This window comes from Somniosus microcephalus, chromosome 22 (assembly GCF_052327205.1).
Source record: "Somniosus microcephalus isolate GS21.2 chromosome 22, FLI_Smic_1.0, whole genome shotgun sequence".
In the NCBI taxonomy this organism is placed as follows: domain Eukaryota; kingdom Metazoa; phylum Chordata; class Chondrichthyes; order Squaliformes; family Somniosidae; genus Somniosus; species Somniosus microcephalus.
In genome coordinates, this window is record NC_141008.1 from 64,896,608 (window position 1) to 64,920,875 (window position 24,268).

General features: G+C 40.1%; 1 protein-coding gene across 8 annotated transcripts in view; it reads right to left on the reverse strand.

The window, feature by feature from the left end:
• The window catches only part of git1 (G protein-coupled receptor kinase interacting ArfGAP 1), a 178,581-nt gene that overhangs the window by 92,026 nt on the left and 62,287 nt on the right, over window positions 1-24,268 (reverse strand). For all 8 annotated transcript variants that reach the window (XM_085964964.1, XM_085964967.1, XM_085964963.1 and 5 more), the window contains exons 2-8: window positions 19,532-19,665; window positions 12,010-12,122; window positions 10,770-10,875; window positions 7,670-7,756; window positions 5,361-5,491; window positions 3,099-3,193; window positions 7-49 (exon numbers count right to left, since the gene is read on the reverse strand). In XM_085964964.1, the coding sequence (XP_085821090.1) occupies window positions 7-49; window positions 3,099-3,193; window positions 5,361-5,491; window positions 7,670-7,756; window positions 10,770-10,875; window positions 12,010-12,122; window positions 19,532-19,665 (709 nt within the window). The remainder of the gene's footprint in view (window positions 1-6; window positions 50-3,098; window positions 3,194-5,360; window positions 5,492-7,669; window positions 7,757-10,769; window positions 10,876-12,009; window positions 12,123-19,531; window positions 19,666-24,268) is intronic.

Consider the following 24,268-nt stretch of genomic DNA (forward strand, 5'->3'; position numbering starts at 1 on the left):
TCTCACCTGTCAGCCATTTGGGGGATGACATAATGCCCATTTTTGTGATCTGTGGAAAAAGGAGAATAAAAACATCAGCGTGGTGCTAATAAACCACAAAGGGGCATGGTCTACGTCAGAAGAGAGCTTGCTCGGCTCTTAACTTGAGTAAACAATCCTTAGGGGACTATTCCAGGCTTCAGATTCAGTGGAAAGCAAACAGCATTTCCCAGTGCCATTAAAGTAGTCTGCCCAATACATATATACCATTAGATATCAAAATAGTACTTTAAAAAATGATTGCAGCTACAGTAAATTTTTATTTTTTTATAAAGATATTCTACTGTAGTTACCTGAAGATATTGCAAAATGTTGCAATTTTTAATACACTGTATTCACTCTTGTTGCAATGTATTGTACACAATTTAGGCAAATAAAGGTTGTTGTGCACCAGACCAGCCTTGATTTTTGTTGCTATTATTGCTTCCTGCTTTATAGCAGTTTTTGAGGAATGTCCAGAGAAGTTGCAAGTAAGCGACTTCATACAATATAAATAAATATTATATATAAATATATATAAATAATAGATATAGATCTAATATGGATGCAGCCAACACGGGCAAAGCTGCATCTACTGTTCATCTTTAGTTGCCACGAGAAGGTGCTGGTGGGCTTTCTCCTTGCAGTCCTTGTGCTAATGGTGCTCCCACAATGCTGTTAGGTAGAGAATTCCAGGATATTGACCCATCACCAATGAAGGAACAGCAGACAAGTCTGAAACCAGGATGGCAACTTGAAGGGGAACATAGAAGCAATGACACGCCCATGATCTTGCTGCTGTTGTCTTTCTTGGTGGTGGGAGGTTGTGGAGCTGAAAGGCGCTGTTGAGGTAACTGTGGCAGGTTGCTGTAGTGCCTCTTGTAGATAGTACATACTCCAGCCACAGTCTACTAATGGTGGTGGTGGGGGAAATCTCAAGTCTAGTAGCAGGTGTATCAATCAAGTGGACTGATCTGTCTGGGATGGTGTCAACCTTCGAGTGCTGTTGCAGCTACAAAATCCAGGTGACCGACAAGTCTTCCATCAAACTCTTGATGAGCCTTGTAGATGGTGAAGAGGCTTTGAAGGGCCAGGACATGAGCTATTCATCACAGTGTATCCTGCTGTTGTGTCCTGAAGTAACACTCATTTCCCATTATAAACCAGGTATTAGATATATTTTGTCACCTCTCCAAGTAAAGTCAATCAATTTAGTGCTGACTTATAAACAGTTTGGTATAGTGGCTCAATTCCCATGAGGAACCGCACTGAGACTGCCAAAATCATCTGCCAAATTTAGTACTTTCTACAACCAGCAGTGACTAATTTCAAGAGTCTGGAATAAATTAAATGCAGTTCTAAGAGACTAAAATATAGTGGGCTAATCCACTGTATCACCCTGTCCTCTCCACGTCTCCTGTTGTTTTAATGTTACATATTATTCTATTATTTTAGGATTGAGAAGCACTACTGGAAAGTAACTGATGCTAAGCCCTGATCTAGATAACAGTCTACAGCACCACAACAATGAACAGAACTAGTAATTGTGGAAAAAATAAGCCTCTTGCATGAGGCAGTCTCATCTTTATTACCTACATCTCACCCAGTAGTCATGTCTGCATAGCTCGGTGTCAATAATGAAGATAGAGATCCAATGTTACAACGAGCAGATGATGAAAATGTCTTTGGCACAATTCAGTAAACGTGAACATTTGAATGCCAAAATATGAACTCAATGGATAACAAGAGTTTTATAAGTACAGTATTCCAAAACATGAATGCTGAGGAACATGCATCACAGGTTGTAACAAAATTCTAGGGTTTGGGAAACTTTTGACCCTCACTGATTACAAGGTCATGAAACCCTTTGGTCGTGTTGCAGCATTGCAATATGGCTCTGACTAGCTCCAAATCTCCTGCATAGGGAAATACTGAGTTTGGACAAGAGAAGTGAAGTTATGGCGATTTAGTTCTTTCAAGACCAGCATTGCTGTTGGTTGGCAGGCGGGTGGCAAGAGAAATAATTTGAATTACTTTCATTAGGGCTCCAAGTTTAATTTTTTTCCTCCAATAAACTGCAAAATATTTCTGATACAAAGCAGCTTCTCCTCCTCACCCCTTACGTCAAAATAAATGCCTATTTGAGTCTTAAAGCGGGGTAAAGAAAAATGCAGTTGACATTTACAGCAGGTTGCTGGCATCAGAAATGAACAGTACCATGTTGGGTCCTGGATGCTAATCCTGAAGCAGTCAACTGCACAAAGTTCCATAACGAGCTGGCAGCAGAACACCAGGGACGCCGTTTCAGCTAAACATGGAGGTGGTTTGAAACTTGGAACAATGCTTTATCTTGAGAATGGACATGGACTATCGTGTGTACTGGAGAACCATCTATAGAGAACCATCTGTAGAGGTTATACAGGATCTGCTGCAGGAGTATGAAAAATACTATCGAAATTAAATGATGACAGCTTTACAAATAGGCCGCCAAGTGGAGGACATTTGCACAATAGTTTTCATATTCAATTATCCCCTCCAATAGTTCTATTTACAATTACACATTTTTTTGAGAAAGCTTCAGCTGAAAGTTTGTGCTTACAAATTACAGGAAACTTTGTGCTATCCGGCACCCACGGGACCGAGCTGCTGCCTAAAAAGTGCCTTACTCTCCAGAGTTAATGTTGAGAGATACAGAGATTCTTATCTCCGTATTTGACAACAAACACTGTTGCTTAGCAACAGCTGGGTGTGGCCCTAAAGCTCTGTAGCTGAAGCTGTTGCTATAGCTACAGACCTTGCACAGCTTGACTGTTCAAACAAAGCAAAAAAAACAAAAAGAATAAAAAACAGCTGCTGATTTTTGTCGGTGGCTCCAGATTGCCGGATAGCTCACCTCCGGATAGCACAAAGTTTCCTGCATATTCATTAGTAATTTTTAGGTTGGGGGAAGAGGGGAATTTGGCAAATGAACCCCATTATACTTAATAGCAGTGGCACCCTTTGTATCCCACTTGTATTTATCCAGTGGCCATATTCATAGTACTGCAGAAACTTCATACGACTTTGCAGAAATTACTTACCTGGCCTCCGTCCACAAAGGTAAAATGCCAATCTATCTGTAAGTTCATACTGACATTCCACCAGCCTGTCAGCGAGCTCATGGTGATTTGCTTGCCTACCAACGTTAAAGAATAAAGATCATAATTCAGCCACAGGGAGGTGAGAACAAGAATTCAGCCCATTTTGTGGTCGCTTAGCTCTAGATTCAGTATCTTAGATACACACAACGTAGCTACAATTTTAATTTTAGACATTAAAAAAATATATAAATACGCTTGCATTTAGGTTATTAGGTGAATAGTCACGCAGCACTAATCAAACTATCCTTTGTATACGATTTTACAAAATACCATGAATGCTGCAAATGCAGAGTCAGAATGTGAAAGAGGAAGATGGGTTAACTTCAGCTGTAACGTGCATTGTTAACCTAGCTTCTTGTTCCAGATGCGGTTATGCATTTCATGTTTTTGTTCCTTTACACGGTTGTGAGCAGATAGGCAAACTAGGTCCCGGCCTTAACGTGAAAGATATCTTGTGACAGATGGTCTTTTCAAGGTGCTTTTACACGGTTTCAGGACTGTGGCCTCTGTGCAGTACTCTCCTGATTTTACACCAACAGGGTAAAGTGCTCTGACCCTGCTTTTAGTTGGAGACCCATATAGAGCAAATCACTACATTTACATATCTAAAACTGGCTCTCATCCAGATGGCAGAACTGTACAACCACATTTTAGAGTCATACAGCACAGAAAGAGGCCCTTCGGCCCATCGTGTCCGCGCCAGCCATCAAGCCCTGTCTATTCTAATCCCATTTTCCATCACTTGGTTCGTAGCCTTGTATGCTATGGCGTTTCAAGTGCTCATTTAAATGCTTCTTGAATGTTGAGGGTTCCTGACGCTACCACCCTTTCAGGCAGTGAGTTCCAAATTCCAACCACCCTCTGGGTGAAAAAGTTTTTCCTCAAATCCCCTCACCTTGAAACTATGCCCCTGGTTATTGACCCCTCTACTAAGGGGAAAAGTTCCTTTCTATCTACCCTATCTATGCCGCTCATAATTTTGTACACCTCAATCAGGTCCCCCCTCAGCCTTCTCTGCTCTAAGGAAAACAACCCCAGCCTGTCCAATCTCTCTTCATAGCTGAAGCGCTCCAGCCCAGGTAACATCCTGGTGAATCTCCTCTGCACCCTCTCCAATGCAATCACATCCCTCCTATAGTGTGGCGACCAGAACTGCACACAGTATTCCAGCTGTGGCCAAACCAGCGTTTTGTACAGCTCCATCATAACCTCCCTGCTCTTGCCTTCATTAGCCGAGGCATAGAATAAAAGTATCCCATATGCCTTCTTAACCACCTTATCTACCTATCCTGCTGCCTTCAGGTATAAACAAAGCTAAGCTCCAAGAGTTCAGAACCCCTACAGCATAAACGTGTCTTTAAAAATGATTTACATGAGATCCCTTTAGACGGAACACTTGACTCTGGAAAACTTTTTAAAAGAATACACTAAGTGGATTCTCACTTGCTGCCACTTTTCCCCCCCACATATGTTGGAGATCTGCTGCATTGAAAATGGTGATGTTATATTAAGTGCGAATGAATAACTTGATGCCCAAGGCATTGCTTTCGCTTTTAAAACCAGTAACATTTTCAGGTCGCGCAAAACTACTACTTCAGATGATCTTGAATAGCTGGCATATATAATCTATAGAGATTATACAGGATATGCTGCAGGAGTACGAAAAATACTATTGAAATTAAATGATGACAGCTTAACAAATAGGCCACCAAGTGGAGGACATTTGCACAATAGTTTTCATATTCAATTATCCCCTCCAATAGTTCTATTTACAATTACACAATTTTTTTTTTTTTTTTTTTTTTTTAAAAAGCTTCAGTATGCATTCTCCTGAGCAAGTGCCGAGGGCAAAAACTTTGGGGATTTAAACTAACATTTCCTAAAAGCAATCTGCATCAATCTTTCATAATAAAGCTTTCATTTTACTGAACTATTCCCATAGCAAAAGCATTAAACAGAGCATAAGTATCAAAATATACACAACAGTACATGTCCTTAACAGAGATTTGGATTTTTATGAAACAATCCAGGTGTAAAACCTAGCACTGTTATTGCTTTCCCACACATTTTAACTCAGCTGCCATAACAGTGACTCTAATTCCGCCCAATAAAATGTGCAATGCTTTGCAACAGTAATATAAATGAAACAAAAAAGTGTATAAAATGACCGAGGGTCTTTTTCCCCCCCCCCCCCCCACTGACCTGGCATAATCTATGGGAGTTCTGCCATTAACATCAGGAGCTCCAGGATCTGCGCCATAGACAACCAGAAGTTCAGCCTGGTGTATTTGTCCTGCTTTAGCAGCCACATGCAAGGGAGTGGTACCTTTTTCCTGAAGAATAGAAAATTTAAAATATTGAATAAAACGAACCAGTTGCAAGTACTCTAGTGCACTAGCTTATTTATAGAACTGCTCCATTTATAATGCAGCAGCAATTCACACGGATGCATGGGTAAAGCATGGATGGGCATGGCAGTTCAAACAGCTACCACTCCACCCTCCCATGATACATTTACTGCAATAATATATCACAGTACCTTACACAAGTGGCTGAGTGTCAATGAATTTGAACATTCTCAATGTAGCTCCAAGAGGGCGAGTGTCCAGAATAAAACGGACTATAATTTGAAACAAATTAGTGCTAAATTATCAAAGTCAACCAGATGTACCAGCTGATGCGTAGGTGGAAATGTCACATCTGTACCAGCTGATGCGTAGGTGGAAATGTCACATCTGATGCAAGGAGTGCTTTACTGAGATTTGAATTAAGCATATTGTTGGGGCTGAGTAGGAGCAGCTTTCTGTCACAAGGAATGACAGTCACCTTGATAATCACAAAAGTTCACCAAAATATATCTACACAAACAAAAAAGGAGCTTCCCCAATAGTTCAGTGGTAAATGATGTGATACAAAGTCATACAGAGCAAGAAAGTTGCAGAGTTGATCTTGGGTGCTGTGTTGGCCAATCTTAGCCAGATCAGTAGTAGGGCCACTGCAACGGGCTTCAGTTTCCCCATGAAGGAAGTAGGGTGAAACAGTGGGATAATGCACTGCCTGAAAGGGTAGCAGAAGCAGATTGAATACTAAATTTCAAAAGGGAATTGTATAAATACTTGAAGGGGAAAAATGTGCAGGGCAAGGGAAAAGGCCGGGGAGTAGGATTAATTGGATAGCTCTTTCAAAAGAGCCGGCATAGGAATGACGGGCCGAATGGCCTTCTTCTGGGCTGTATCATTCTATGGCTATGTTTCCTCTCTACCCAGAATCCTGATCTAGAGTTCCATTTGTGGACATCTGCGAAGGACAGGCTCAGTCTTGGCTAGGATACCCTCTGATGGTAGAATAGCCCACCAATCTTCGTCTAAAAAGACAGCAATAACCTGTGGAATTGCATGCATGCATTTTTTGTAGAGAATAAGAAAAAAAAAGTAAAAGAATGAGATGGAGTATATTATACACTGAATAACCAATACCTCAGTTTTCATGTGTTACGTATACAAACACTTAAGATGTTTCAGTGCTGTAAAGCATTTATAAATGACATCTAAATTCAGATGTTGTAACACAAAGGAAAGCAGACCTAATATGCAAAAAGAAAATGCTCCATTTTGAATGCATTATACAGAATAGTTTACTTTGAATGTATTCCAAGGTATTAAAATATTTTGTAGTTTATGTCATTATTTTAATCCCTCAATTTTCAGAATATATTTCACAGAGTCACACTATTAGTGGCACTTTGAGATATGGTAGGAAGTCCAGAAAATGCAGTCAAATGAAGTGTTTGCACACCAAATCCCATGATAGAGAACAGATGGCTGGGAGAGTACAATGCTTTAAAAGGATTTGGTCGATATCAAACCAAGAGAGCTGAGCAGAACTGATTTATGATCCAAGACTCAAGTACATGTGACAGGCTTGAACATATACCTATTTTAAATCCATTATATAAATGGTACTAGTGAGCTTTCAAATTTTTTGTTTAGATTACTTTCAGTAACAAAATAATTTTTCTGCCATCAGATCATGTAGTTTTTGTACATCATCATCATTAAACAAAGACTGTACTGCTCAACTAGAATTAAAATAGTGTACTGATGACTGTTTTATTGAAAAATAAGTTAAGTGAACTGGCATAGAGTGGCAGAGTGTATAATCTGCATGAACTATTATATTTTAAAATTTTAAGATATCTGCTGTAATCAACTTTCAATTTGGCAAATTAAGATTGAGCTTGCTGATACGAAAGAATGCCTCAATGTTACTGTTCCCTCTCCCCTAAACTCAAGATACTGGAGAGGTGGAAATGAAAAACTGCAAATGCTAGAAACAAAACTAGAAAATGTAAAGCGGGTTAAGTCAGCATCTGAAAAAGAAAAGCTACCATTTTGGATGGGTCCCTTCATCAGAATGGTTCTCTTTCTCTGGTGCCGACTGGCCATTTCTTAATTAGTAGAGATTATGAAATGCTCTGAATTATGGAAAACATATTCCAGAATGAACTTTACCGGGTGAAAGAAATTGGCCTGTGCTCCCAGGGACAGTAGCCTGAGACACGTTTCCAGATTCCCTGTCCGCACACTGGAGTGCAGTTGCTGATGTAAGACAAAAGAATACAAACATTAGCCAAAATTATAGTAATACAATTCAACTACAACATTTTACATACAATTTAGAGGAGTCAGAGGGTAAATAGTGTTCTTCAATGTCTTATATTAGGACATACATTTGTAATTTTATTTATATATCCAATTACACCAACTGCTGGAACGGAACTTCAAATTTGCTTAAATTAGGAAGGAACAATGGGACTAGGCAACGGTGAACTGGCCTAGTCCCCACTGACCCTTTCAGATTTAAATACACTTAAGACTTTTGTTCAATTCTAGCCCAGACTGAAATTTTCATGCATTCACTCAATGGCTGCAAGGATCCTACATGAAATTAATTTCCGCAGTTTCAACTCAATTTCCAGTGGGCACAGGTCACAAGCACAAGGCTACCCACAATTTGGTACTTGTTGGCACACAATTGATCACTGGATCAGAAGCCACAAGGGTGGCCTTTGTGGAAAATATTACACTGCTGCAGCAGGCGATGCTTTTGAGGTTGGGAATAAGGCCATTACGGCAGAGAAGAGGGAGCCTTGCTTTCTATCTGACCCAGGGTGTGACCTGGGGCATTCTCAATGACAGAACTGTGTGCCACAAGAAATAATAGACCCCATTCCCCAGCACTGATATTACTCAGACTAAGTGCAAAAACTATCCAATAAAAAAGCGGAGAAAGTCAACAACTTTTTTTAATTATTTTTTTTTTTTTTAATAAAAAGGGCAATGCGATAGTAGTGCAGAATGGCAAATGTGGGTTTGTGCTAATGATTTTCCCCGTGATCAGATCTTGATCTTAATTAAGGGAAGGTGCGCTGCACATGCTAAATGCTTTCTCACAAAGAGAAAGAAACAAATACACTATTTTCAGAATTCTCTGACAATACCACCATTTACAGCTCTATTTTAGTCAAGTCAGGAAGTATTTATAACGCTGAACTCTCTGTATATTCCATTTGGATAACTATTTCCACTTCCAAATTTGAAGACAACATTTTAATAAAAATTACTAGATCTGGTAGCTTCCTTTTATTTTATATCTGGGAGCAGTTTCTCCACCCTTCAGAGAATTGCCTCCTTATTGTCATGAATGACGCCATGCAGCAGCATAGAAAATACATACATATATTCCCTACATGTACGCACACACATTTTGCCAATATTTCATTATATGCTGTCAGTATCCGCAATTTCCCGATAACCAGATTAAACGACTTTCGTTTTTAAAATTCAGATGCTGTATTACCTCCAATTTACCAAAAAGAAAATGCGCAATTCCTTTATATTTTACTAATGAGAATCAGTACGTCTTACTCACGAGTTTAAAGGTTATCCTCACGAGTGAAATGTAAATAAAAATACATTTCATATATCCTGCCTCTACACACATGCCCTAGTTACAGGACTAACTGGACAACTATTTAAAGACTGGTAAAAACCTTTTCCAGCAAATGAAGGTATTTTCCTGTGCCTCACAAATTGGTCTCAAGATATTCTAATTACAGAGTAATGACATTTTAATGAGCTCTGCAGCATTCAGCAAGGTCTACTGCCATTAGCCTGTGCAGAATGACAATGCAATTTTCATAGAATGCCCCAGGGCATGATGTACCCTGCAATACTTATGCTTGCAATCCTGATGCTATGAAAAGTCTTCTTCCAAAGACCTGAAGGTGAAATTGAAGTAAATAAGGAGATAAAGATGAATGTCAGAAGTCTATTAACCTTCATTTGGGTTTCTGCGAGTTCTGCTAGTGACTACAAAATGTTGTTCCAATAGCTGTATGGAATCAAGAGCATGTGCAATATGGTAACGTGCTTCATCTGCCACTGGGTCTTTTAAAAAAAAACACAAGATACTATAACTAGAATCAAAGGATTCTCATTATCCCTTTTTAACTCCTAATTTGTCACTTTGTCTCCTGAAAGTACAATTCTATGGTGCCAGCAGCCCTCCAAAACCTCACCCAAGGGATCATTCTTCATGTGCAAGGCGCGACAGGCAGGCTATCTGATCAGGGATGAGACAATCATAGATGGGACACAGAACAGCAATCAGGAGCAAGAACCTGGCTGATTTTTTTTTTTTTTTTTTTAAATAAATGTTTTAAAAACCCTTCCCTGGTTGAGACCAACTGCAGTGCCCAACAGCAGCTGACTTCGTATTTACTTAAAAAGTGTAAGCTGTCAGAAATGCTCATCAAAACGAACTACTTTTTGATTGGTTTTGAGAAGCTGAAGCAGTGTGAAATCATCCGATGGCAAATGGGCACTGATTTATCTGCACTCATATTGCATTGAGGCGAAGCAGAAGCCATTTTGCGGGGTTGCAAAACATGCAGTATAACTACGTGACTAGTCAGGTCATTTCAAACCAGAGTTAAAATGGCCTCTAAAAAAAAGTGCTACTTGTACGGTGACATTTTAAAAAGGAAACAGAACAAACTTACTGCCATTGTATGCTGGTTAAGTGGCAAACACTAGATACTGAATACAACTAAAAGCCATTTTACATTGAGGAAACATTGCAGAAGGCCAGAATTTTATCTTTTAAGCCTCCTCACAAAGGCTAGATTACTACATAATCATTATTACATCCTGTTACACAAACTCCAGGTGACTGTTTTTCTTTGCATTTATGGAGTCTGAGGTAATCAAGTTGTGTTTTGGATAAAACCAGCAAGCACTTGAATAATAAAATTGGAAGTGGTTCAATGGGATTTTGTGCACGTAGGACTCATGACAACTAGCTATAGAGAACAAAAATGATTGTTACTACTCCTGAAAGCTTGTGCCAATACAGATTTGCAAAGAATTTATTTAATGAGAATCGTTCACCCAACAGATTATTTTAAGTGATGTGATATCTTAACTGACAATAACTAATTGCCAATCTCCTCTGCTAATCAAATTTAGTATAAGTTCTAAAGAGAGATATTAATTTTGTCATCATCATGGTATTAGAGCCGCAAATAGGTCCTTGTTCAAGATAACTCACTTTACTCAGATCCTTTGTTGTAACACCATCGTCATCACGACAAGGCAGTTTGTGGACAAATGCCAACATCTGATACTTGGCTCGTATGAATTCTGCCTTGGTGGGACTGCAGTTTAAAAAAAAACATAAAAAGGCACATTTTAACAATGCAATAACTGGTGTCTCAGTAAGTCTATTGGCAATTCCACATAATCAGTTACAATATCAGACCCATCAGTACCACATTAATGACTGTACACCCTGGCAGGAATTTAATGTGGATTAAATTTAGAACTCACAATTACTGTATTTTAAGGGCAATGGGAACAGATTTTTGTCAGTAATTAATCTTATTTATGTTAGTTATAATTCCAAAATAACAGTATGAAATTCCTATGATTGAGATCTATGTAATAATGAGATCCGAGTCTCGACAAGATGAAGCTTCTGTGATATTTGTACGCATCCTGGAATCTTCATTTAAAAATATTAAATTGTTGAATGGACTAATCTGATCAATAGCTTTTTGGAACCAATCAAATCAGCTGCTAGACACGGTTACCTGTATGGAAAAAAAGAAAAAATTCCAGCTTTCCCAAAGAAAGACTTTTTTCTTCATATTCTCAGTATGTGGAGAACTGTGGGAAAGTCACATTTATTACCTGCCCCTAGTTTTCCTGGTTTACAACTCAGAGATCATTCAGAGACAACTATGCAAGTGTGGGACTTGAGTCACAAACAGCCCAGATCAGATAGGGGTGGCAGGTTCCCATCCCCGAAGAGCATTAGTGAACTAGTTGGGTCTTTACGATTAGCCGGCAGATTTCATGGTCACTTTACAAATGATCAGGTTTGTTCAATTCAATTGCATAACTTGTCACAGTGGGATTTGAACTCTCAATCTCTGGGATGCTAATCCAGTATCAACCACTACATCACCATGTCCATTGACGTAAGAAAACTACTAGGCACTTGGTCAGAGTATTAAACAAGGCTTTAATCGACTGTTTCACAACATGGAAGTCTAGTTATCCTTCACTAGTTCCCGTTTACAAAATGTCCCTGAGCAAGCTGGGTCCGTGCCTGAGTATTTATACTCTCCCCGGACAGCGCCACCAGCAGGCCGCCCAGTATATTTCATAAGTCTTTTCTACATAAATGGCACGATTTATGTCATCCATTACTTGTATGGTCTGTGTACATGTAATTCCAATACTGCAGCCATGTATTTTTTTTTTATATAAAAAGGAACAGTACTCACTGTACTTTATCCTGAGGGTTTGGTTTGCGCCGTCCACTTTGCACTTGGGCTGGATCAAGCAGCGAGTGTTCCCAGATTGAGTTGGCTCCATTACTTGCTAGGGTCTGTACCATCTAAGACATGGTGAAATGAAGATAGCCATCATTTAGATATCATTTCTAAAAGATAAAGGTGATAACTTTGTGGTCAGATTATCCATTAACTTGTTGGGCTGAAGTACCTTAGTCTGATGATGTACAATATTAACAGTATTAGAAACTTTAGAAGTGATCAGGTGCGTCAACAGATCAACATGCTGAACTAGAGTGATGGAACAAGAACTTGCACCCACAAATTTCCTCACCACACAGCAAATTCTTCAGATTAGTGAGTCCTAGATTGTCAAGTCACCCTGTATTTGTTCCTAGCAGGAGACTGGCTGAACACCATCTAAGAGGGGAATGACACATGGCTAGGGAAATTTGAGAGAGAGGATAAAAAGGGAGAAAGAGAAAGAAAAAGAGATGATTTCAGGGTAGAATGTTGATTTCATTAGCAGACGCGAAGGTTACTGAAGCATGGCTACTGCCGTCAGGAATCGTCAGTTCTCAGCCCGGTCTATAGATGGAGCACCACACACTACAACACCATGTTAGTTTTTGGGCAGGTGGTAAAAGGAAGAATCTCCTATCACTGCTATCCAATCATGAGTCAAAATCCTTACCAGCCCCAGCAAAAAGTCTGTTCAAATCATTTATATCCCAAATCTCCCTCCTGAAAAAGACATCCAGTGGGGAAGAGAACAGGAAACCAAACAAGATAGTGGATTGATACAAGAAATTAGACTGGCTAATTCCAGTTAGTGTCAATCCTTCCTGTTTGAAAAGTACAAAATGCAATAGGCCACTTGATTAAGTAATTATGATTAAACAAAAATGTCTTACTCAACAAGTTAGGTACAACCTAAAGTTCATATTACATCTAAAACTGACTAGGTAACTCCTTTTCAGCAAAGAAAAAACAGGCATTAACCAGGATCTTATCAAGGATAAAATACATTGAAATAGATGGGGAAACCCAAAAAGTGGATTATCCACTTTATATTGCAGAACGGTGTCTACTTGCTGGGGTTTCCCCGTGCTCTAGAATCCATTCCATTTACACTTACATTGTGTGGTGGATTTCAGAGCACTTGAATCCAAGTACAGTTGATTCAAAGTTCATTTTGCAATCACAGAACTTCCATGTTGGGAGAGATTGGTAACTCTCCAGGAATTGAAGAGGCACATTGTTACCCTGTACAGGACGACTGAGCACTTAGCTCATCAGAGGCCTGTGAAAAAAAATGAGCCAGCTGCATCATCTACTGCCAGCAGCTCATTTGTATTTGCCCTCCCCAGCATCAACGCTGCTTTATTTATATTATTACAGAATAGCATTACAACACATATTACAAGGGAACACTTGTACTTTTTTTTGTTGTCCTTTGCCCAATTTCTACCCTCCCTTGCGGAAGGGTATTACCTCCCTGCTGGGTTACAGTTTCATAAAGCAATGGTCACACTTTGGTACCTCACCCAAATGGCCAATATTCATACGAGACTCAGCAGCAGGCTACTCTACTGCTGGGGGTTTCACCGCCAGCAAATGACAACATTGTAGAGGAATCCCTTATTGGTTAAGCAAGTTTACCCAACGAGTAATGGAGCCGCAGAGACGGGAAAATCCCAGATCATAAAATGATAACGCACAGAAGGCCTTTCGGCCTACAGATGTGCTGAATTAGATCTCAGTTAGAACAGCATTGGCTTTAGTGCCGCAGGTGAGGGAAGGGCAATAGAGGGGGGGGGAGAAAAAACAGGCACGATTCCCACTCCTGATCACTATTCAGCAACCCTCCAATGGAAATATGCAGCCTCGGACATCAGGTGAGGTTGGGATGGTGCATCGCTTGTCCCTATTCCAAGGGAAATAGCCTGGCACTTGCTGTTAAAGTTCAAATGTGAATATCATTTGCTTGGGTAAGGGACTAGAGGGCAACTGGTGTCCCCCCCCGCCCCCCCACCCAGCCTACCCCTGCAAGGGGTTGATGTCTTCTGGATGAGGGAGGGATGCAGGGGAAGGAGAATTATTTAATTAATCTAGAGAGAGTCTCATTCAGCCAATGTGCTTCACTTCAAACAGGTACGGTTTCAGACTCTTATGCTGTAGTTTCTTTATTAATTTGATCTCTATGAACAAAGAATGCAAAGACAAAAAAGTATGTCAATCCTGTGTTAGTATGCTGGATATTTTTACGGCATATTTTCAGTTTGTGGTGGTGGGTGCTAGATACAGAGCAGTTATTTGTTTTAACCCTTTTGGAAGGGCTGTATTTTTAGTGTGCAGCCAAAACACAAGGGCAGTTTAGAAGGACATCAATACAGTAATCCTCAATCAGAGTGGTTTGATTTTTAAAATGGGCTCTGGAAACCCCATTTATCAGAAATTCCAGCCTACAGCAAATAAGTCACTGGAAGCATTTCCACTATTAATTATTTCATAAATCCTTTGCAACATGCCCTCAAAAAAAGTGAATCTTTCCCAGGTTCCCATAAAATGCAAATCAAATGTCTAATCAGTAAGAGCACACAGTAAATGAACAAGACCATTTAATATCTAGACAATATTTCAATAAATCTCGTACTTCCTTACAATACTTCCTGCTTCTCATCCATTCTTATTCTTGCTCTTTGATGATCACTCAGTTTTTAGGGGCCTTTTGGAGATTCTGATGTCACAGCTTTCGCATTATAAATTTGTCTGGAACAGTCGAGTACAATAAGCAGGTTCAACTTGAATAGATTTTCAGGCTTGCACGTACGCCAACATCCAACTCCATTTCTCAACCACACAGACTCCATGGTTGAAGGTGTACTATCTGACTAACAGTCAATCATGAAGCCCTGAAGTCACCCTGTTTGGCTCATCCATCCCTCTATATCCAACTCCATTGAACTCCCATGCTGCCCACTCAGGTGCACAAGCATTACATCATCAAGTATGAGCCAAGATTTCTAAGACCACTATCTTCCATCAACAACTACTTGTATTTATATAGTGCCTTTAACGCAGTAAAACGTCCCAAAGTGCTTCACATCAGCGTTATCAGACAAAATTAGACTGAGTCCCGCAAGGAGATATACGGGCAGATGACAAGTAGGTTTTAAGGAGCGTCTTAAAGGAGGAAAGAGAGGTAGAGAGGCGGAGAGGTTTAGGCAGGGAATTCCGGAGCTTAGAACCTTGGCAGCTGAAGGCACGGCCGCCAATGGTGGAGCGATTAAAATCGGGGATTTGCAAGAGGCCAGAATTGGAGGAGCGTATATATATATATATATATCTCGGAAGATTGCAGGGCCGGAGGAGAATACAGGAATTAACTGCTTCCATCCCTTCCTCCTCCAGTCTGATGCAAAAATTCTCATCCATTCTTTCATCACCTTGAAGATGGATTTCTCAAAAGCTTTCCTCCACAGTCTCCCCATCACCACCCTTCAAAAAACTTCAGCTAATTCAGAACACTGCTGCCCGAGGCCTCACCTGGATAAAATTCTGCACATCCAGTGACCTGCTCCTTGCCCATCTCTGCTGGGTTCTTCCCATTCAGCAAATGGACTTCAAAATCCTCGTCTTAGTTTTCAAATCCATCCACAGCCCCACTCCAACCTGTTTGGTAAATTCCTCCAGCCACATGTCGCAGCCCATACCCTCCGTTCCTGGGACACTAGATTACTGCTTGTTCTCTTCCCCACTTCAAAAAAAAACCATGGAAGGCAAACCTTTCAGCCATTGTGCTTCTGCCTTCTGGATTTCAGTCAAAAATCTTTCCACCTTGCTACTTCTCCAACTTCCTTCAAGCCTCCTAAAAGCCGTTAACTCTTTCACCTTGCATTTGGTCTCCTCCCCTATCCATCCCCAGCTCCTACCTCGTCAATGCTCAGAGTTTACTCTTGTATATAAATAGATTCTTTTTTTTAAACTTGTGAAATGCTAAATAAATGCAAGGTGTAATTTTCTAATCTCATTTTGACTGACTTTTGAATGCATTACCACAATTTTCTAAAACAATTTTAACATGTAGTTTTTTGAGGCTGGCTGACCCCTCATTTTTTTGGTGTAGAGAAATCCATGCAGGGCTCAGAGCTAATCTTTTGCTGCAATGTACCATTTAATGGCTTGCACAGCAATCCAATTTCTATGAGGCTTTGGAAATATATTCATGAGGACAAGTACCACATTGCCATTGATTAGCAGTTGGATAGATCTTAAATCATACTTATCATGATTAAAAACTATTTATAAAAAAAAACATTTTAAAAAATGCAGATTAGATTCAATTCAATATATCAGCTAGCAAGTAAGCCAGCTCAAAATAACAACAGAAAATGCTGGAAAAACTCAGCAAGTCAGGCAACATCCGTGGAGAGAAATTTGAGTTGACGTTTCGGGTCAAGTAAGCCAGCTCAGTTGATTAGAGTGGTGCTAACAAAAGGTGTACCAAAAAGCCTGGCTTTTGCATTTCAAAAATGCCCTTAGGCTACACACCATTAAAAAGAACATGATCTGACAAATTATTTCTCTTTCCCTACCACCTTTGATTTTAATTTAAAGTAATTTATTCTTCCTCTCTGCCCTTTTTAGCAGTTACTAGCTTCACCTCAAAATGGAATACTTCAGAACCAAAAACCATACATCCAAGTTATTTTTACAACTCGTGTTCACAACTGAACTGGAGTAGCTCGAGTGTTTGCATGCAACAAAAGTACAATATCATTTTAGATCGACCTCTAAATTACAAAACAGCTCACCTTCACAAGATGTACCTGATTTTCAACTAGACATTTTGCTATGTGGTCAAAGCTGATGTCTATATATTTCAATTAGATACATTTTAAAGACTGGGCTCCTCTAACTCAGATTCATCTTTCAGAAGTGAGTAAATAAAACTATTCAAATTACATGAACTGCAAGTAACTGACCCAAGGTTTAACTGAAAGAAAGTTTGTAAGAGATTTTTTTTTTTTTTTTTTTTTTTTTTTTTATAAAAGTTGGGCAGAAACATCTAGGGTTAACTTCCCCTGCAGATATCCTATGTTGATTTTATATTCTGGTAAACCTATAGCCTTGGTCTTGACATTATGGGAGGTGGCTTGGTTCTTAGAGCAATTTTATATTGCTGCAATTAACACCAAAGGAGCAGTGCTGAGCTAGTGATCTGTAACCTCAGAGCACGCTCTCCTGGTTTCCATTTACCACTGTATTAATGATCACTACTAAACTATTGAAGGGCCAATAGGAAGAAAGTCTTCACATTCCACATCTCTGATGTACACACTCTAAACCCTGGAAAAGTTGAGTCCTGGATATTGTCAGACGAGTGAAGTATACTTTATTTTGATAGTAATTCCATCTCTGCTGGTACAGGTGGAGGTAAGGAAAAAGATGATGGAGAAGGAGGACAACAACAACAACTTGTATTTATATAGCGCCTTTAACATAGTAAAACATCCCAAGGCGCTACACAGGAGTATTATAAGACAAAAAATTTGACACCGAGCCACATAAGGAGAAATTAGGGCAGGTGACCAAAAGCTTGGTCAGAGAGCTTTTAAGGAGCGTCTTAAAGGAAGAAAGAGAGGTAGCGAGGGAATTCCAGAGCTTGGGGCCTAGGCAACAGAAGGCACGGCCACCAAAGGTTGAGCGATTATAATCAGGGATGCTCAAGGACAGAATTAGAGGAGTGCAGATATTTCAGGGGGGTTGTAGGGCTGGAGGAGATTACAGAGATAGGGAGGGCAAACCATTAATGTAAAGACACCTTTAATGAACCCAAACAACAGAATTAATCTGCACAGTCAAAATAGGATGATCAAACATCTCAGTGAATGTTAATTTGGCTTCCTTCTTCTCAATTGGGTTCAATTCTTTTTCCACCTTAACCCTTCCAGTTTTTTCCCCCCATGAATGCTCCTGGGCTTTAATAAGCTTTAAGACAGGGACGGAGATAGCAAACTTTTACCAAATTAAATCTAAATATTTGAGGTTTTTTTTTTTTTAAAGTAGGTGTGGTTGCAGGAATTTGTACCTTCGTCCAGCTTCAGAGAAACTTGACAAGTAACCAGTTTTTGGAAGAGTAACCCGGAGTTTATTTCATTACTATTTACCTCATGGTTTTGTTGTGCTTTAAAGTTAGCATCTGTATACTGTGGAACATAACATTTTCCAGCTCTCATTTCCAAGTCACTTTTTTTCCTGGCTGGAGGGAGTCTTGTGTGTGGATAACCAAGTATGCAAGCATTCCCAAGTTCGTGCTTAAATAGAAATTTGACTTTTTCCTTGGAATTTATACTTTTAAACACTTTATATGGAATAAAATTACTATTTGAACTGCATCTTCTAACAAAATAAAACACCCGAGCCCTGAATGTGTAATAGCTGTAATTTTCTGCAGTTCCAACTGTTCTTTATATACTACAGAAAAGCCATAAAAATACTCTCTTCAACAAGGGATGTGCGATCTTTAATTGAAGAAATGAACCAGGAAGAAAATGCAAGATAGAGCCAGAAGGGCTTTTATGACATAGAAACATAGAAGATAGAAGCAGGAGTAGGCCATTCGGCCCCTCGAGCCTGCTCCGCCATTCAATGCGATCATGGCTGATCATCCAAATTCAGTACCCTGTCCCTGCCTTCTCCCCATATCCCTTGATCCCTTTAGCCTTAAGAAATATATCCAACTCCTTCTTGAATATATTTAATGTATTGGCCTCAACTGCCTTCTGTGGCAGAGAATTCCACAGGTTCACCACTCTCTGGGTGAAGAAATTCCTCCTCATCTCTGTCCTACACTCAGAATTTCAACGGTTGTCCCCTTTCTTCTCATTAAACTCCTTCCGTGCCATGCTTCATTGCCCAATCAAGAAAATGGAGCATGGCCATCCACTTTACACTTCTGCCATTCTGTTCTACAGCTGGCTCCTAGCAAATTCACAAATTCCTATGGGGACAGTACCCGACCATTGCTTGGTGGGTGCCGTTCTAGCTTCACTGCTGGGATCAAAGACTCATTGGCAAAGGGAAATCACCAACATTAACTGGTGTCCCACCACTCGGTAGCATATCAACAGATATTAGAAGGGCAAGAGTTAGTCTTTTTAAGCTTTCAATTACATAGTGCGGGTTAGGTTGATTGGCTATGATAAATTGACCCTTAGTGTTAGGGGGATTAAATACGTGGGGTTACAGGGATAGGGTGGGATATGTGTTGGTGTAGGGGTTACGGGGATCGGGTGGGATATGTGTCGGTGCAGGCTCGATGAGCCGAAATGGCCTCTATCTGCACTGTGGGGTTTCTGTGATAATCATGAGCTCACGTGATGCTTTAATCCCAACAGAAGTTCAAAGCCAGTTAGCTCAAGAAAGTACACTCTTTGAAACGATCTTTACTGTATAATCCCAGAAGTGAGAGTAGCTGTGACAACTCACGCATTCACACATTACTCACGTGTAACAGAGTTGGAGACCATGAGCTGTGCCGGAGATGTTTCACCATCGAAATGTGTCGCCCAAGACTTCGATGAACACTGCAACATTCATCGCAAACTAGGACTCCGCGGTTAATCGACGCCCAACCAGGATCTGTGCAGATTACAATATGCAATTAGTGGATATGTACTATTTCAATTAAGGAATGGCAGTTTTTGATGACAAATGTAATGTAAAAGTTTAATCCTTGCTGAGCTGGTGAAACTGAAATAGGTTTACAGGAAGGGCAACTTACAGCCAACACAGACAGCAGTCATGAAAAAGCCCAACATATCCCACCCTTCCACTTATAGCTGGAGCATGTCATCAAAAACACAAGGGGCTAAAGAATGAAGAGGAATAGGAAAAGGCAAAACAGAGACAACTGGAGTTCTACAAAGACAAAATTGTTTGAAGTTTTGTCCATGAGCAACACCATGTCAGATTATAAAATCGATTGTGCATTTCATGGTATATTGCTCTTACAGTAGCAATCCTCTGACTTACCGTTAGTAATGCCACTAGAGATTTGCTAGACCTTTTAAAACAGGTCCACATTTTTTTAAAAGACATTCCTTCAGGATTTCCTGCTATTCAAGAGGCAGGGTTTTTCAGATTACCCCCTCCCCCCAGTGAGCCATTAGGTGCAGCAACATGGGCTATTAGTCACAAATACAAAAAAACTGGTCACAGAGCTGGGGAAAAGTTTTACCTTCGTGGCTGAACAGCGGGCATTTTTTTTTACATCTGGAATCTTAAGAAATCGGAGCAGCAGCAGGCCATACACACTCCATCGAGTCTGCTCCGACATTCAGTAAGATCATGGCTGAACTTAAGGCGTTGTGACACCATAAGGAAATGAGTCTATGTAGATCCTTAGTCTTGGGGGCAGTAAAGGCCATCATAGTGTAAGTCAGTGCTGTATTGTACCTATTACAGTAACTCAGACTTCAACTTGGGTGTTGTCAGCCTCTGGAAAGACCATCACCTCGTACAGAAAATAGTGACTCAGCTGACTTAATTCAAAAGGGAATTTGATCAATTTCCAATCCAGCAGATTGAACAGATTTGGTTTGGGGTTGGAAAGTAGAACCTGGCGAGAGGCCATGCTGTCAAAGCCAAGTGACCTTTTCTTACGACCAAGGCCACTGGTTTCCCATTGTGACAGCAAACTGATCGAATTGTGGAACAAAATCTCATGTAATAAAAAGAAAAGGTGACTCTTTCTCCAGTCTGCTCGGATGGAATTCCAACTGCACAAAAGCAGCCCAGTTCAATTTGATGGCTGGACAAACTGCTATTCACAGACGCGGAAATCAGGGCAGAGAACAGAAAGGTAGCACGACAAGTACAAACTGTGCATTCCTAAAATTTAATCACAGCTGCAAAAAACCAGAATATCTGTGGAACAGATGGTGCCGGGATAAAGTGATAGAATTGCTTTAGGTCTCAAGTGTAAATCAGAAGGAAAAAGATGATTGCAGTGCAACTGTGGCATACAATTCTATAACTTTGCCTGAATTTCAATAAGGTCCTTAAAGGGGCTCTCACCGCTGCAATTTAAGTTTAAAAAAAAGCAGAGTGCACTGAAGTTTTCAAATCAGCCACATTGTGCCGGGAAGCACCAAACTTTCTAGGTAAATGCGGTATATGCATAGAAACACTTAAAAACCTTGAAGATTAAGATAAAATTAGCATGGTCACAGATCACAGCAGGAGTCTATGATTGTGGTAAAACAAATAATGCAGAACCTAGTTAAGGGCAAATTTAATCTACTGCAGATCCAAACGTGCTGGGAATAAAATGGGCCCCACTAAGCTCATGGGGGAAAACGCTCAAATCTGATCATTCAGCCATAATAAAACTACCAATTAGATCCCCCATCTACTTTCCCTATGTATTACTTTCATTATTATTTCAGGTTTATCATTTCATTGCTGCAGGATAATTTTGTAAGAATTTTTTTTAGTCCATCATGTATTCAGAAACATACTTTACCATAGATGATCATCATCTGGCACTTCTCGTCTGAATTTATGCCCCTCTCAAGAGGCTGACCCGAGAGAAACTTAAAAAGTACTTAATTTAAATCTAAAATCTTCATTATATATATGTAATTGTATTCATGACTTCAGCTTTTCAGTGGGAACTATAAACCAAGTTACTACATTCCTGAAGTGAACTGCAATTTCAATTATTTGCCACATGAGGGCTGCACACATTACACAAATTGGGTCAGGGTCACACCACTGGACATTTATCACAGTTGCTCCAATTTCTACAGTTGTTGTTCACACCCTGAACAAAACATCCTCCAATTTCAAACAAGCAACCCAGTAATTTATAGCATTCATGCAATTTTCCAAACCAAACGATAGTCCAACCTGTAGCAGTTGGTACTGAGGGCATCAGTATAAGACACATCTTTACCAAATTAATTCTCGGGCCTGGGGCAGCAACAACTAGATCTTCGGACTTGAAAATTTACAGCAGAAACAGCTCTTAGAATCCAGCAACTTCAAAGACGGTCTCCCTAAGCCAATGCAGCGTTTGCGTAGTGAAGTAAAATATTTGTGATTAGCGCACATTACAACAACAAGTATTTATATAGCGTCTTTAATGTAGAACATCCCAAGGCGCTTCACAGGAGTATTACAAGACAAAAAAATTGACAAAAAAAATCCATTAACATAGAACTGTAATGAAACTAGCCCTTCCCACAACATAAAAATTCCATTTAACAACTATTTTGCATAGAGAGGGGTTGAAATTTTGGATGTCAGATTTGGGCTGCCTCATCCATCCTTTAACCTGAAGCCCTGCCTATCTCGTCTGGTGGACCAAGATCGCCTGGACTGTTCAAAGAAATGCAGGAGTTCTCAGCACATCCTAGCCAACAATCATCCCTCAACCAACACTACCAAAAACAAATTAACTAGTCATTTGTCATTGTTGTTTGTAGGATCTTGCCGAGTGCATAATGGCTGCCATATGTGCCTGTGCTTCAGGGTCATTCACTGTACATAAAGTGCTTTGAGGTGGTTAAAAGACGTAAAAGGTGCTATTATTAATGCAACTTAAAAAGAAAAAACTTTTTTTTTGCTCCCTCCCCTTTAATACAAGAACTGCAAATGCAGCTCTTTTCCTTTGGAAACTTCAACGGAAACCAACCAAGGTTACGTAGACAATGACAGGGCGGTAATGTAGTCGTTTTGCATTTCGAGCGCCAAGACCCATACTAAGGCAGTAGGCAAAAAACCTAGTTTATATGCCAAAACTATCATGACAGCAATTCCACAACAATATCTTTCCACTTCATAGTCAAATGATTAAGACACCTTTGGACAAAAATACTTAAGACAATATTCCAGATAGCCACAAGCAAATTACCTTCAAATTATCATGTGTATCAGGGCCAGTAATTTTCTGTCCATACTGGTCCTGGGCCAAGTGAACAAACATTATTCTTGCTGCAGTTAAGGTCAGAAATCTAATTTTACTCAGTATTGGTAAACGGTATTCTACTGGAGCAGTAATCATTCAGTGTCAATTTAGATTTAGCTGTAGAATTAAAGCTCATTTCTCCCAGTTGTTAAAGAAGAAATAAAGAACTTGAATTCATATAGCGCCTTTTACAACCACAGGACGTCCAAAAGCACTTTACAGCCAATGAAGTACTTTTTAAGTATAGTCACGGTTATAATGTAGTGAAACACGGCAGCCAATTTGCACACAGCAAGGTCCCACAAGCAGAAATAAAATACATTCACCCGTAATTTGCGGTCAGCGGCGAAGCAAAGGCGTTTGCCGCTGAGCCCACAGTAAGCTTCCCACAAAGATCTCGCGATCTCTGTGGCGAGAAGTTCGGCTTTTCCAACGTTCAGTTGGGATCAGTACAAGTTAATGGGGAATCCCTAACGCGAGCTGCTGCGGCATCAACAAGCTGTCTAAGCAGCCAATCACAATGTAGAACACCTCTGTTCAGTCCGTAAGGGGGACCCTAAGCTTCCGGTCGCCTGTCATTTTAATTCACCGCTCCATTCCCACTCGGACCGCACCGTTTGGCCAGAAAAAGCAATAACCCTGAGGATTGGGAGCAGTTTAGGATTCAACAAAGGAGGACAAAGGGATTAATTAAGAAAGGGAAAATAGGATATGAGAGTAAGCTTGCAGAGAACATAAAAACTGACTGTAAAAGCTTTTATAGATGTGAAGAGAAAAAGATTGGTGAAGTCAAGCGTAGGTCCCTTGCAGTCAGAATCGGGGGAATTTATAATGGGGAACAAAGAAATGGCAGACCAACTAAACACATATTTTGGTTCTGTCTTCACAAAGGAGGACACAAATAACCTCCCAGAGATGCCGGGGAACATAGGGTCTGATGAAAGGGTGGAACTGAAAGAAATCAGTATTTGTAGGGAAATGGTGTTAGGAAAATTGATGGGACTGAAGGCTGATAAATCCCCAGGGCCTGATAATCTACATCCCAGGGTACTTAAGGAAGTGGCCCTAGAAATAGTAGATGCATTGCTGGTCATCTTCCAGAACTCGATAGACTCTGGAACGGTACCCATGGATTGGCGGGTAGCTAATGTTACCCCACTATTCAAAAAAGGTGGTAGAGAAAAGGCGGGGAATTATAGACCGGTAAGCTTGACATCGGTAGTGGGGAAAATGCTAGAGTCCATTATAAAAGATGTAATAGCAGAGCACTTG